Source organism: Pollicipes pollicipes, unplaced genomic scaffold (assembly GCF_011947565.3).
Source record: "Pollicipes pollicipes isolate AB1234 unplaced genomic scaffold, Ppol_2.1 Scaffold_2555;HRSCAF=2994_pilon_pilon_pilon, whole genome shotgun sequence".
Taxonomy (NCBI): domain Eukaryota; kingdom Metazoa; phylum Arthropoda; class Thecostraca; order Pollicipedomorpha; family Pollicipedidae; genus Pollicipes; species Pollicipes pollicipes.
In genome coordinates this window covers 40,645,226-40,660,426 of record NW_023596136.1, presented here as the reverse complement: position 1 = coordinate 40,660,426, position 15,201 = coordinate 40,645,226, and the positions used below count along the sequence as shown (strand labels likewise).

The following is a 15,201-nucleotide window of genomic DNA, read 5'->3' as shown; positions in this document are numbered from 1 at the left end:
GCCGCAGCCGCGGCCGCAGCAGCCGCAGCCCGGCGCCCGCAAGGCGCTGCTTAGCTGGGCCCGCGGCGCCACGCAGTGAGTCCGGGGGGCGAGGGGAGGGGCCGCGGACGGATTGCCGGATGGTCTGTTGAGTGATGCGTCCTCTTCACGCGCCAGGCACCGCCCGCATGAGGGCGGCGGCGGGCAGCTCGCCGCAGCCGTCTCTGGATGCTGATGATGTATGTACTGGGATGTCTCTGGTCTGTGCTGCGTACGGTTGACCGGTTTGCGCGACATGCGCGTGGAAGATGACCGGTTCTCATTCCCCTCTGCGAATGTCGTTTTAGCGTGTTTTTAGCGCCGCTGTCGCTGTTAACGCAAACGGTCCCGCCGATGTTACGCGGGCGTTCGGTGCAGTCTGCACTGGCAGCACCGCCTGTCCGCACCGCGACCCGGAGCGCGCCTGCTCCGCCTCGCACGCCGCGAGCTGTACCACCGCCGCCTGTCCGCCCCGCCAGGATGTACGGCATCGAGATCCAGGACTTCGGACCGTCGTGGCGCGATGGCCGCGCGTTCGTCGCCGTGGTGCACTGCATCGAGCCGACGGCCGTGGACGTCGGCGCCGCCGAGCGCATGACCTCACTGAACCGGCTCGGCGCCGCCTTCAAGGTGTGCACCGGCCGGCTGCCGCTGTCGGCGTGGCTGGGCGCCGGTGGTTTCACGCGGCGTGGGGTCACAGATCGATGGATTGTGTATATGTGTGCCGGGATGTCCATCTCTCTTCTCGGATAAAACTCGTAAAAAGCTCGGAGGAGGTGAGCTGTGCTGGTGCGCACCGCTGAGAACGTGATATGTGGCCAAGTCTTTAAAAAATGGCCATGACCCAGGACCTTGAAAGGTTCTGAAATGTGGACATTTGTTTACGCGGTTCAGCTGGCGGCACAGAGGACAAAAACAATGCTGGGTGTACCGTTGGATGGACGATAGACGGCGCACCCGCCCATAAACCCAGCCTTTCAGAGAGTCCCGCCGGGCTAGGGCGCGGTGTAACACTCCACCGACGTGGGGCGTCGGTGACCCCGGCTGACCCGACTTTTAAACCCGCCTGACCTGGCCTGTGACCCGGTCTTACATGGCCTGGCCTGTAGTCCTGCCTGGCCTGGCCAGCGGCTCTGCCTTACCCGGTCTGTGACGCTGTCTGACCCGGTCTGTGATCGTATGTGACCCGGTCTGTGATCCTGCCTGACCCCATCTGTGACCCTGCGTGACCCGGTTTGTGACTCTGCCTGACCCGGTCCGTGACGCTGCCTGACCCGGTCTGTGACGCTGCCTGACCCGGTCTGTGACGCTGCCTGACCCGGTCTGTGACGCTGCTTGACCCGGCCTGTGACCCTGTCTGATCCGGCCTGTGACCCTACCTGACCCGGCCTGTGATCCTGCCTGACCCGGCCTGTGACCCTGCCTGACCCAGCCTGTGACGCTGTAGGCGGCCGATGAGCAGCTGGGCATCGCCCCACTTCTGGACCCCGAGGACGTGGACGTGCCGGAGCCGGACGAGAAGTCGGTGATGACGTACGTGGCCCAGTTCGTGCACAAGTACCCCAAACCCAAGACACTTCAGCCGGGTGAGTGATGGAGGTGCAGCTGCGAGGCAGTCGTCTAACGCACTGGGTGGGTCTGAGGGCCGACGTAGCAGCTGGGTTCGATGTGGGCGCGGTGTGGGGCATTCTAGTCCCGTACGCTCGAGGTATTGGTTGTTACAATAGGTACAGCAGACACAGCCAGTCCGAGCATGGCTATTGGGAGACTATATTTAGCATGTCGCAGGATGAGGTGGTGCTGGTTTAATACCAGTTTCAGCGAGGAGGCGAGTTGGCTGATGTGCTGTTTGACTTGCATTTATCGTTAATTTGTGCCACCTCGGCATCTGCGATGTCGGCTGGCTGGTTGGGTCCGTGCGGAGCTGGCTCCCAGCTGGGAGCACATCCGAAGTGCCGCGGCCCGCCTCTGTCTGCTGACCCAGCGACCCGTCCTGCGGCGCCCGCTTTGAACCTGCGCTGGCCTCAGTTGGACGCGTGTGATTCCCACCCAGCTGTATCTGGCGCTGGGCCAATAGACCGGTGTGGAGGGGGGGGGGGGGGGGGGGAGGGGCACGCTGCTGCGGCAGAGCTGATAGGAATGTTTGCTTGCTCAATCGGAAGGCGATGTGTAAAAAGTGGACGTATCTTCCACGGTGATCTTGACCGGATTACGTGAGTGCGCTGCCTTGCGCTCCGGCGAAAGAACGCTGATGCGTGTGAATGGCCAGTGGTAGCCCTCGCGCGGCGCACAAAAACTGGCCACGCTGCATTCAATGGCCAGGGCATGGCTGACACGTGGGTGGGGCGGAGGTCTGGCGCCGCCGCTGCCCCATTGATGCGGTGAGGCTTAGCGCCTTAAACGACATCGTGTCAGCCCTGGGTGGAGAGGCCGGACCCGAGACTGTTACGCGTAGAGCATCGTGTTCCTTCGCCTGTGGTGTTTGGCGAAGGTCGGCAAGAACTGGGCCACCCTTCCCTCACCGGATACCGAGCACGCTCCCTGGTGTTGTATTGTCTCCGCCGCCCAGCGTGAGAATCACTGGTGCGTGCCTAATGGTACGCCTTTTTCAGTCGGCGAGTGGCGAGCAGCGCACCCCCAAACAGGAGGTCATGGAGATCACTGTCTGGATCATCCGGACGATACGCATCGTCCGAAACATTCGGTCGCCAGAGAAGGACAATTTTGAGGTGAGCAGAGAAGACGTTCTTTGCGGCTTGGTTGCCATCATCCCTCATCAGAGATGTAGTGCCATTGTCTTTTTTTAGTCGGTCTTGTCGTCTTGATGAACATAAACTAACACTAGTGAAGATAAGTTGGTGATGTCAGCGAATAAACATTAGTCGGTGATATATTCGAGGTTGCGTTGCCAATGCAAACAGGGCGGTTTTGTTTCACTCGTTCGTTTATTTACTATGCATGTGCAATATTTCTAGACTGTGGGCTAAAAATCCCCGGGTTTCACAAGGTTACGTTACTGCACCGTTTAGTGATTGAGTAAAGGCTTGCAACCGTAGTTTCACATTTTAGAGCCCACATTTGTTTCCGGTCTCCCACGCCATCTCTCCAACTCCCGTTCTATTTTCTTTTGGTTCCCCTCTTCCCGTTTCTGAATTACACTTCAAGTGGTTGCATGCAGGAGGAACGGAACAATAGCTTTCCCATTACTATCGATTGTGTGTACAGTTCGATTTTACATGGGAAGCCCGATGCGTTACGTTATTATCGCCGCACCCCAGCCATGCCGCACATGGTTATCAGACCTCGGATGTCGCATATCAGACACCGGATCTGACGGTATCAGATGTCTGGCATCGGACCTCATGATGACGTAATAGCAGATAGTGGTCAGGGTGGTAGGCAGCATATCAGATGAGCCATGTCACGTAGGCGGACGTCGGCAGGTCAACACGACCCGCCATGGCTGGAGCCCGGACAAGAGCGTGACACGCACTGTCGCTATCCGTTACATTCTCGTCGTTACATGACAGCCGCTTCCTAAAACCTGGTAGTCCGCCTCCTCCCTTGCGTAGCATGCGTCGTTAAGCCCAGCACCGCAGCCCTGCACCTCGTCGGCATCGGTTGCCAGCGTGTTGCTCCGCCGACAGAGGTACCATTCGACGCGCACCGAGGCTGCGGAGCGTCGGCTGCGGTACACCGAGCTACGCAAGACGGCTGACCTGATGCCGGCCGACGGCTGGCAGCGGGCCGACGAGGACTGGACTACCCTCGAGACACTGGTACGGGGCAGGCCGGGCCCAGCGCCGTGGCGGTACTCGCGAAGTGGGCCAGGCTGACAGCCGGGACAATCTGACAAGCTGACATGAAGGCATCCGGTTATGAGCGGGTTCTTTTGAGTGCCCATTTGCGTGCCATTTTGAGTGCCCACATTGCCCAGTGAGCGAAATATCCATGCTTCCTGTAGCATTTTGGTCGGGTACAGCGGACTGGATCCTATTGGACAAAACCGAGCAAGAGAATCACAATTCAATCATCTGTGGGTCCAGTTACAGCTCGTCCTCATGCATAATGTACTGTACTGCCGTGCCATAGGACTGCCGCGTGTATTTCCGTTCGTGGACACGCGCGCACTGAATGGGCGGTGTATGACTGTGTGGTTGACGCGCCCTAAATCCCAAGTAGCCAACCAACCATGTGCGCGGTGATTGAAATCACCTCTTGGCATTGCTGTGAATTCCGCTTCCGAATCAGAGAGAGTCAAAGAAGAACTGAGAGCAGACAGTGGTAATAGCCTTATTCCTCAGACAAAAACCAGGAGAATGGAGGTAAAGATGGGTTGATATTTCGACAACATGCCGTTATCAAAACAATAGCACATCTGCCATTGTTTCGATAGAGGCATGTTGCCGAAATATCAACCAATCTGTATCTCCACTCTCCTGGTTTTTGTCTGGGGAATAAGGCTATTACTACTGTCTCATCTATGTGAATAACGTTCCTCGCTAATGCACTGAACAACTTACCTCATCAAGGACTGAGATCGTTGTAAAGTCACCACGCTGAACTGTAGACACAGCTTGATATGTCTTGTTTGTGCGCCAATTTTCAGCTCAGCTTAAAGCTGCTTTTCAAAAACGGCGTCCTCTTACCTAAGGCTGCTGTGCGTTGAATGCCACGGCGGCTCAGGGTAGCGGCGGCGGCCGCCTTGATTAGGAGTTGTCAGTCCAGCCGGCGTCCCTGACCTCGGCTAGACGTGCCGGCAGGGGCCGAGCCGGCGGCGGGCCCGTCTCACGCGACGGCGACGGCCGCTGACGGTCTCGGCGCCTGTGTCGGCAGCTGGACGAGTGGCAGGCGCATCTGGACGGCCGGCTGCCGGCGCCGCTGCAGAGCGTGGCCAGCTGGGTGGGCCGCGCCGAGACGCTGCTGGACAGGGCGCAGGACCCGGCCGTCGGCAGCGCGCGTGCGCCCCAGAGCGTCACCGTCATCCTGGAGGAGCACACGGTACTGGTCGGCTGCCCCACCTAGCGGCGCCGGCCGCCCCCGCGCTCAGCACGCACGCTGGCCGGCAGCCGACACTAACTCTGGCTGGAATCTCGTGCACGAGGCAGCTGTAGTTTGCACTTTGCTGTTGTTTTCTTGCGTGTTACACTTTTTCTTTTGCGTTGTGCGTTTTGCTTTAGAAGGCATTTATCTCAGTTGTTCGCGAGTAAGTGCTTGGTTTGCTCGTAATAAACAGTGGAAGTGTATGTGTTTCGCTTTGGGCTGCGGTGTGGATGTCGGTGGCTTCAGTTCGTCATGAAACTATGTTTGGTGTGCATGATGCATTAGGGCGCTGGGCACTGGGACTACCCGCTGGGGCTGACAGTTCTTGTTCAATGCTTTGGGTCCCTGGTGATGTAACTAACGTGCGTGCTTGCGTACCTCGTCCCACGGGGGTCGGCCTTCACAACCGTGTCTTTCTGTGGGCCGCGAACTGCTTGAAGATGATGCTTTGCTTCTTTTGAATCCAGGCGTGTTACGAAATACATGATGGTCTATTTGCATTGAAGAGAAGCGCTTTGATGCAGTGGACAGAGTTCCGCACCAGTGTTTTCGTTTATACCTTGGCTGTATGACTGAAACGAAGGTAACCACGTTTTCGGTCGCATGGTACGACTTCTCGGTAATCTATCCATATGCGAGTCTTCTGTACAAAACTTGCCTGGTCTCTTTCCGGCTTTGGGCAAACTGTTGTAAAAGTTGGGTGCAAACTGTCTCACAGCTTTTTTGCAGCTCTGTGGTAGTTTTGTCGTGATAAATCACGGCTAAGGCTTACTTGATGCACTTACTTACTCGGAACCTTGGAAACGGTCGTGTTTTCGTCACTGGTCAAGACTTTAACATAAATCCATGAGTCCGACAGCTGTTAAGACACCTGGGGTGTCCTTCCCACCCGGACGTGGTTCACAACAAACTGCAGTGCGAAATGGCGTGAACGCGCGTTATAGGGAAAGGTTGTACTGAGCCCCTGGTCAGAGCAACCCATGCAGATGAACTTTGTGTTGCTTTCGTACCTGGACGCCTGTGGGAGCCAGCGAGGGGAGCGCTGTTGATATACGTGGTGGAGGCTATCGATGCGCACTGAACTCATTGCCGTAACATTTTTGTGCATAGTCGAGTGTAGGTTACGCCTCGCAAAATTGCATGGATGAGTGTAATGTCAGCGGGGCGTGCTCAGTGAGGTAACGAGTCATGACTCACTGTGGATCCCGTTCGGTAACCGACTCCTCCAGCGGCCGGCGATACCGTGCGTCGGGAAAGCTGGGATTAGATGAGCTGAGACTTGGAAATACGATTTAAACAAGAAGCAAGCTTACCTGGCCGCCAGTTGCTTCATTAAAGTGTTTGCAATTCATCGGATTGCGATGCATGATTTCAGTGCGAATGGCGCTCAACCCCATTAGGTCCAGAGGTGGGCGGAATTGGCCCCCCTACCCCTCCCCCACGCCATTCGTGGTCGTTACCGTACCACGCGACACCGCACGCGAAATACAGGTAAAGATCGATCTTGAACGACCAGACCAGACGCTTCGCTCCCTCCATCCCCCACGGACCTCGCGAAGGCCTGCTTGCAAAGGGTAACTCTGAATCGATCTTAAGCGACCAGACGCGGTGTTTTGCTTGCCCCTCCCCCCCGCACGGACCCTGCGGAGGCCTGCTTGAGGGGCGTAATTAACTCTGGGTGGTTACAACGCCACGTTAGGGTCTGCCGGCCAGCTCCGTAAAATATCCAGTCCTTCAGGTGGCGCAGCCCGTTCGTAACGTATCAGACGGTGGTCGGTAATCGCGGGCCGGTGGTATCAGCGATAAGCCACCGCCAAGAAAAGCCGGACGTCGATCGCACTCGCCCTGCCCCGCAGAACAGTGTTGTTCCGGCCCACTGATGACCTCCGAAAAGTGGGGATTTAGGTTGGGAAAAGATTGGGGATTTAGATTGGTTGTTTATATTCGAGCCCTTTCTATCAGAAATGATAATTCCAGGGCTATGGGATGGGTGCAAATGGTTAAACGTAGGGCAGACTTGCATGCGCCTGAGGGAGGGGGGGGGGGGGGGCAACTGCCAAGCTTTAACCTGCGCATGCGCGCTGGGTACCCGGTCGGGGTCCCCCTTCCCACGAGGCTCTCTGCACACTCGCGGCTGACGCATGCAGTCTGCTCCGGACAGGCGAGGTGTCGCGAGGATGCAGGATAAAGCGAGATAGAGGAGAAGAAGGCCAGATTTGGGGATTTAGATGTTAGGTGCGGGTCCCCTGATACGGGTCGTGCTGAGTTTTCCCGAGGAACTCGCAGATAAGGCCCTCTGCACTAACGGCCCTGCCGCCCCTAGCAGATCACTGCAGAGTGCGTGGCCTGTTGTGAGGCGGGCGTGCCGCCGTCCGCGCCCGACCTCGGTCAAGCGTGCGTGACCCATTCAGGCGCCGGCTGAGCGTCAGCTGCGACGTAAACAGCACGCGACGCCCCCTTTCAGCTGGAGTGATAGCAGTGCCACACGCACTGACTGCGACATGACCAACTGATATGTGCGTCACGCGGTTACACCAGATGTCAAGTGGGCGGTTATGCGGATTCCAGAGCGACGATCGGTCCCGGGCTGAGGCTGACTGAAGCGTTACCGCAAGGCTGTATTGTTGTCATGGTGTTGCATGGCACGATAGTGCTATCCTGCAGACGGGCTGAGTATAATTACTCTGTGGTTTGGTCAGACTACTGTGGTATTATCAGTAACAGCGCGACCGTTTATTACAAGCGACCCCTTCGCTGCCTTACGAGAACTTCCAGTGACATTCTAGCCTGTCACTCATACAGCTGAACAAGTTACAATAGAACCGCGGCCTCGAACAGCCCGTATGGCTAAGCTATACACTCGATATAAAGTACGTGCGGTTTAGGCAGTGCCGAGTTTAATGTCTGCCCACTCTCACCTCCCCCACCCCCACCCCCTCCTGACCCGCGCCGCCGCCCGCCGGCCCTGACGCGCCGCCCGTCTCCAGACGTTCTTCTCGTCGCTGGCGCGCGTGGAGGGCGAGCTGCGCGCCGCTCGAACGGCGCCGGTCGCCGCTCGCCTGCCTCCGCAGCAGCTGCGCCGTCTGGACGCGCGGCTGGCGAGCACCCGGCAGCGCGCCCGCCGCCGCGCCGTCCGGCTCAACTACGTCGTGCACAGGGTCAGTGGCGCTGCCGGAACCGTCGGCTGATGCGGCCGGGGTCGACTGGACGTCTGCGGCTGGCGAGGGCGCGCCCGGTGCACATCTCATCAGTCATCAGTGCACATCTCAGTCACCATCAGTGCACATCTCATCAGTCACCATCAGTGCACGTCTCATCAGTCACCATCAGTGCACATCTCATCAGTCACCATCAGCGCACATCTCATCAGTCACCATCAGTGCACATCTCATCAGTCACCATCAGTGCACATCTCATCAGTCATCAGCTGCAGCGCTTGATCCAGATGTTGCACCAAACACGCAACAAACCGCTGGCGGGATTGATTCGGTTGTTGCTGATAACGCATCGCAAAAGGGGGGCGGTGTGAGCATGATGCCCAGTAGGGCTGGTAGGATTTAGGTCGTCTTAGGTGAAACTGTCCGGTTAAACGTGTGACGTCTCCGTGACCTTTCTGTGACGTCGCTGTGACCTCACCGTAGCATGTACGCGTCGCGAATCAGCTGCTAACCGCGTCATCTGGAACGCCCTCTCAGCTTTAGTGGTGGACCCAGCAGCCGGACTTGGGGGCCACGTTCGGGACACGGCGTCAGCCCATGAAAATTCAGCCTACGCACAGAACACATGCACTCCATTGATGTCTTTCGGCCGACCAAGCCGTTGCCGGCTCCCAAAGCCCGGCGGCGCCCGGGAGACGGACTGCGGCTGGCGGCGCTGACCGGCGCTCTGTGTCGCCAGTACCGCGTGGTGACGCACCTGACCCTGGTGGAGGAGACGGTGCACGTGTGGACGGTGCGGCTGGCGCGGCGGGCGCCGGGGCCGCGCGTCGCCGCCGAGGCCGGCGCTCTGCTGGCCGACGGCGGCCTCCTGCACGACTTCGACAAGCCGCTGCTGGAGATGCGCCAGGCGGCCGATGACCTGATCCGTGACGGTGACGTCAGTGAGTGCCGGAAGAGAGGTCAGCCGGCGAGGAAAGGGGTCAGCCGGCGCTGGGGAGGGGATGTCATTGTGGAGTGATGGATGATCAGTGAGTGCCGGGAGGGAGGTCAACCGGCCAAGAAAGGGGTCAGCCGGCACTGGGGACGGGGTGGTGTTTTGGAGTGGTGGGTGATCAGCGAGTGCCGGGGAGGTCAGCCGGCCAGGAAAGGGGTCAGCCGGCGCTGGGGAGGGGATGTCATTGTGGAGCAATGGGTGATCAGTGAGTGACTATCAAGGTTGTGGTGTGGCCAGGGGCCACTACGCACTGGGCATGGAGCATGTGAGTGTGTATTGAGACTTTGCTTGTGTCTTTTGACATGCTCCGTTTTTGGTACGCGAGTGTTGATATTGCACATTTGGAAATGATCAAGTTATCCGTAAGTTACAAGTTATCCGTAATCTACCAATGGCAAGTGCGGTTCCGCCAGATCTTCCCAGGTCATTACCTCAGAATCTGCAGGCCGCAAGGACACACTTCTATATTGGCACTTTTGCAGGTGCTGACGAGAAGAAGGCTGCGACCCACTTCGTTGACGAGGTCACCACCAGATGGCAGCCGCTATCCACTGAAGTACAGTCGCTGACATCGACCCTGGAGGAGGTGAGGAATGAGCCTTCCATGGAACAGATACTCAGCGAAAGTTCATCTGCCTTGAAACTGCATTGTATTATGGGGACCAAGAAAAGCCCGCAAAACGTCATGAATGACTGTGCCCCGATTTTCTTTTGTTTAGCTTTTTCTGTCAATATGATTGCAAGCGCCTACATGTTTGTACTCAAAGCTCTATAAGGGCTGGTCGCTTTGTTCGTAGTGAAAATAGGCGTGTCTGGTGCTGTGCAGACTGCGTTTGCACACGCCTTGTCAACGGCGTGGTAGTACCTGGGAGTACCGGTCGTTGACACAGGCCTCGTAAACGCCGTGGTAATGCCAGAGAGCAACGGTCGTTGACACAGGCCTCGTAAACGCCGTGGTAGTGCCAGAGAGCAACGGTCGTCGACACAGGCCTCGTAAACGCCGTGGTAGTGTCTGAGGGTGTCGGTCGTTGACACAGGCCTCGTAAACACCGTGGTAGTGTCTGAGGGTGTCGGTCGTTGACACAGGCCTCGTAAACACCGTGGTAGTGTCTGAGGGTGTCGGTCGTTGACACAGGCCTCGTAAACGCCGTGGTAGTGTCTGAGGGTGTCGGTCGTTGACACAGGCCTCGTAAACAGCCGTGGTAGTGTCTGAGGGTGTCGGTCGTTGACACAGGCCTCGTAAACGCCGTGGTAGTGTCTGAGGGTGTCGGTCGTTGACACAGGCCTCGTAAACACCGTGGTAGTGTCTGAGGGTGTCGGTCGTGCCTTGACAGATGCTCTGCGATGTGAAGAAGATGACGCCGGCCTCGGACGACAAGACCGCGGCCGCGCCCGAAGCCACCGGAGACGAGACCCCGCAGTCGGAGGAGGTGGAGAGACCCTCTGCCGCCCCCCCCCCCCCCCCCCGCCCCCGCCCCGCACGCTCAATCCGCGCGTGTGCTTATTAGGAGCGTTGTTCGCGGGCCGAGCAGCGGCGGTGACCAGCAACACCGGGCATGTGTGGCACCCTCCCGCTCTTCCCCTGCCGCCATATGGTGTCGCCTCGTTGGCTGAGGCGGGTCGTGCTGTTTCCTCTCGTTGATCTCGTGCCTGTCGGGGACAATTGGCTTCCGTCTTCTCGCGCTGTCGACAAAAACGGCCGCCGCTCATCACTGGGACAGACCAGATGCGTCTGGGCGGCGACTGCACCTGTGGTGCGGAGAGACACGGCCGCGGCGAGTCTCAACGCGCGCGCCTCCGGTCCCGATCGCACTGCCATCCAGCGGACACGGGGTGAACCACTTCACTGGGCTGACGGCGCAGCGGTTTGCCCACGTGCCGGTTTCACACCGCTCACCACGCGGATACGCGCCGGCCCGGAACTGACGGGGAGGGGAGGGGCGCGGAGCAGGCAGGACAATGCGGTTGCTTTGTACGGCATTAAAAGACTAGGTAGACATACTGTGTTTGCTACACAGCCACATGTTTACGCTTACAGAACACGCCATGTCCTTACTGACGTGCATAAAGCACACGCGTATCGTTTTTTTTATTGTTTTGGTTGAGTCGTGCGGTGTGCGCTGGTTCCAACCTTTTATCGAGCGCTAGTCTACTACGGTGACGGAATATTATTCTGTGATTATCTGTATGGCTCGGTTGTCTCGGAAAGGCGAGTATGCGTCGCAGAAGTACCAAAGGTATTACACGGAAGGCGCGATGTACCCGCTGGCTTATCACCCGGTCCTTGTGCCAGGGATTCTACACATTTAGGTTGTGAGATGCGAGCTGCCATTGATTTATTTCATCATTCCGGTGCGGAGTACGCTTATCAGCGTTGTAGCCGCCTCTCGACGCTCCCGTCACAAATCAGCCGGCTACAGAGTGCCTACGGTCCACACGTGCTGCCTTTGCTCCTAAAAAGACGTGTATGCGGCACGTTGTTGGGGTAGGGTGTTGTGTCCAGGCCGCCACAAAAGCACAGGCCAGCGGCGATATACGTGCTGGTGGAGTAGCGACGCGACGGCCGTCAACATGCGCCGGCGACTGTCGAGCTCGCCGCCAAGCCCGCGCAGGCCGGCAAAAACCCAGCTAAAGGCCGTCAAGCCACTCACGCTTTCGACGGTCCGTGCGGTGGTGTTCTGAGTAGCAGCGGCGTTCTGAACGAGAGCGTGATTGCTCTCGCTGGATTGTAGCGTGCTGTGCTGTAGTCAAGTGATGTGCCAGGCAGTGCACATGCTTTCAGTTCGACTTTGAGGAACGTTTCCTCTTGATTCCTTGTGATTCCCGATTGTTGCATACTTTTGATCGATTGGAGCGTATAGAGATGGGACCATACCAGCCAGGACCATCGTGTAGAGTTTGTTTGTATCGTTCGGCAGGGCACGATCCCGCGCCAGTGTCCGCCGCTCGGGGTAGGCCGCCTTACTCTCGCGCGTCAGACCAGCGCTGTCCGCTGACGGCGGGCCGCTGCCGCGTGCCTCAGGTGCCGGTGTCGGAGGGCCTGCTGGCCGCGGCGCCGGCCGCCCGCAGCGGTGACATGGTCAGCGACCTGGACTGCGTCATCAGCCAGCTGGAGGGCCTGCAGCAGCGCGTCGCCGGCCTCCGGCAGGTGGCAGAGGTCCGGAAACAGCAACAGCAGCGTCAGCAGCAGCAGCGGCAGCAGCAGCAGCAGCAGCAGCAGGTCAGGGTCGACCGGTGCGAAATATCGAGTGGCGCGTCTGAGAGCGCCGAGTGCGCTGAACATGTGTACCCAGTGGAGTGTGTCGGCCCACTTGCTGACAACTTTTCTCTGATTGCATATGGCTACCTTTATCAAACAGATTATGGGCGTCGATTAGGGAACGAGGTGAGAGTTAAAAGACTGATGAGGGTACAAGGGGCAGCGGCCTCCGTATCCTTGATGTTGCGTGGAGATAACCCGATTCTGCTCATGGCCATTCGCGACTATGGCGTTAATGTTCCGAAGTAAGATTTCATCAGACAACGTAAACAAAACTACAGGGTCATGGTGCACTTACGATCTGTTGATCCTCAGGGCAAACGAAACGATGGTAAAGCCAACAAAACGGGATTTTATTCCCCGATGATGTTCGGGGTTCGTTACCTTTGCATTCCTCCGTTCGTCAGGCGCTGCCGACAAACGCGAGCCCAGCCGCCGGAGGAGTGCAGCCGGACTCGGGCAGCTCAGCTCCCGCCCCTGGTGGTCAGCAGATCGAGAGCAGAGCGGTGAGTGCAGGCCACTGGGCTCTCTCCCGCTCGTGATGGGAGCAGATCAGGTACACGGACGCCTGTCGCCGTGCGCCGCTGTGCCGATGGTGCAGCATCAGTGATGCGGCGCGAGCGACTTCAATGCTGCAGCTAGGTTTCGTTGTTTCAGCATGCTGACATTATCAGGCCTAACATAGGAGGCGCTGCATGAAAGGAGAACAAATCTGAATAAGATTCAAGACTTACCATTTGCGAATTTACGTGAGAGCCCATCTCACCCGTGCTCACCATACTTCCCATGGAGCTGAAGACCGAGCCGAGCCCGCCGTCCTTTGGCGCCGCCTCGGGAAAGGCGTAACGGGTGGGGCATGTGGGGAGGGGGTGGGCTTCCTTGAGCTTTTCCATATCTCAATGTTGCCCCTACTGTGGCCCTACTATTCGTCTCCCCGTAGTCCATCCCAACTATTTCCATAACTCTTGCTCCCTCCCAGGTTCCTAAACTGCATGTGCAGAGCATCCTACGGACCACAAATACTTAATGCGGGCCTCAAACCTACTGCCTATATGCTCAGTTCTGACTGGTGTCCAGCATCCCCCTCCCTGACGTTTCGATGCTGTTGCTAGCCATTCGGTGGATGATCTCCTTCTGCCGATACCCTGCTAGACCACGATCGGCGTTGGCATAGCCTGCCTCGTTAGAGCCGATCCCCTGCTAGACCACGCTCGGTGCTGGTATAGCCTGCCTAGTTAGAGCCGATCCCCTGCTAGACCACGCTCGGCGTTAGCATAGCCTGCCTCGTTAGAGCCGATCCCCTGCTAGACCATGCTCGGTGCTGGTATAGCCTGCCTCGTTAGAGCCGATCCCCTGCTAGACCACGCTCGGTGCTGGTTTAGCCTGCCTCGTTAGAGCCGATCACCTGCTGGACCACGCTCGGTGTTGCATAGCCTGCCTAGTCAGAGGCGCATGCGTTGCCGTCTGATACCCAGCAGGATGTGGACGAACGGGCATAGAAGAGAAAGACGGCTTCGGAGTGGAATTCCAACACCAGAAACGAAAAAACTCGATGGTTAGCTTTCGTTTGGCGGGGGCTGCGGCACGAAATTCTCTCGTTTCAACGTGGTTGCAGCATGGTGCTGGCTCGTTACACCACGATAGCAGTGCATACAACCGCCATTTAAAGGCTCGGTGCGGGTGGTCAATCAGTCGTTCTATAGCGCACAAATGTTCACCAAACTTGCTTTCTCCGCGTCGACAGCACAGGTGTATTCCCATATCGCAATGGTCATTTTTTAATTGAAAAGCTTTCCCGCACCGGGAATCGAACCCGGGCCTCACGGGTGAGAGCCGTGTATCCTAGCCACTAGACCATGCGGGAGGTGCCTGCAACGCGCTGTTCCGCGGATTTTAAATTTGCTGCTCGTCTACTGCTGCTGGACTGCCGCCAGTGGGTTCTATTCTTACCCCCTTTCAGTTTCACGACCGGGCTGACGTCTGCTCCTGGCGCGTTCAGTGATTACGCTCTGCCAGTGGCCTCCGCCCGGCCACTGACGTAACGGAGGGCCCGCGCACTCAGCTGCCACCAACAGGCCCTGCAGACGGCCGTTCCTCAAACGTCGGCCGAGATTAAACATGTTTACCGGCTGTCTGTGGCGCTGAGGGGCTCATTCCCGTCGTGAGTGACGTCCTCAATGTCAAGGGCTTCTGGGAGCCGGCCAACGTGGCGCCGGGTGGCTGACCATTGTTTTCTCCACGCAGACCGGCTTGTGTTCTGGCAACGGCGACGGGGTCGGCCTGGCGCGTGCCGGCCCGGCCCGGGGCTGGTGACGGCATGCGACCGCTCCGTTTCTGTAATGAGAGGGCTCGTTTCTGAGCGCTCACCTGTCTTCTGTGACGAACAATTCATCGCCAAGCCACGTGAACAATGCTACTATTACACGGCGCCTGGCGACGCATTCCTTCGCATTGCTTCCATACGTTTGTGAGCATTGGGGTTCAACCAAGCTATCAATGGAAATAAAGCTGTATGCCGAGCTGTATGACATACCGCCGTATGCCAGCGTGTTGTCCGGGCGGCAGCGGCGAGTGCCCGTGATCCGCCAGGTCTTCGCTTGTCAGCGGCGCGCTGAGTTTTTGTCGTATCGCGCGGTCTCACCCTGGAGCCGCCTGCCGCCGGCCATCATCGCCTCTCGCACCGGCAATGAGTTTCGTATTAGGCTAGAGGATTTTGACGCTCCCGCTGT

The 15,201-nt window shown here is 58.0% G+C and overlaps 2 protein-coding genes and 1 non-coding gene across 3 annotated transcripts in view; 2 read left to right on the top strand and 1 right to left on the bottom strand.

Annotated features, from left to right (window-relative positions):
* The first annotated feature begins 27 nt into the window (after positions 1-27).
* LOC119098214 (spectrin beta chain, non-erythrocytic 2) lies at positions 28-6,641 on the top strand. Its single transcript, XM_037221145.1, has 6 exons — positions 28-75; positions 498-648; positions 1,466-1,603; positions 2,631-2,747; positions 3,666-3,797; positions 4,855-6,641. Exons 2-6 carry the CDS (start codon positions 499-501, stop codon positions 5,041-5,043), a joined length of 726 nt encoding a protein of 241 aa, XP_037077040.1. The 5' UTR covers positions 28-75; position 498; the 3' UTR covers positions 5,044-6,641.
* Positions 6,642-8,124: 1,483 nt separating this feature from the next.
* The window catches only part of LOC119101195 (titin), a 54,551-nt gene continuing 47,474 nt past the window's right edge, over positions 8,125-15,201 (top strand). Inside the window, exons 1-6 of the mRNA XM_037224486.1 lie at positions 8,125-8,219; positions 8,959-9,160; positions 9,696-9,799; positions 10,548-10,643; positions 12,236-12,433; positions 12,880-12,978. Coding sequence (XP_037080381.1) covers positions 9,118-9,160; positions 9,696-9,799; positions 10,548-10,643; positions 12,236-12,433; positions 12,880-12,978 — 540 coding nt within the window. The 5' untranslated portion in view covers positions 8,125-8,219; positions 8,959-9,117. The remainder of the gene's footprint in view (positions 8,220-8,958; positions 9,161-9,695; positions 9,800-10,547; positions 10,644-12,235; positions 12,434-12,879; positions 12,979-15,201) is intronic.
* On the bottom strand, positions 14,265-14,336 carry TRNAE-CUC (transfer RNA glutamic acid (anticodon CUC)). The gene has a single exon. It is a non-coding gene; the product is annotated as a tRNA-Glu (tRNA).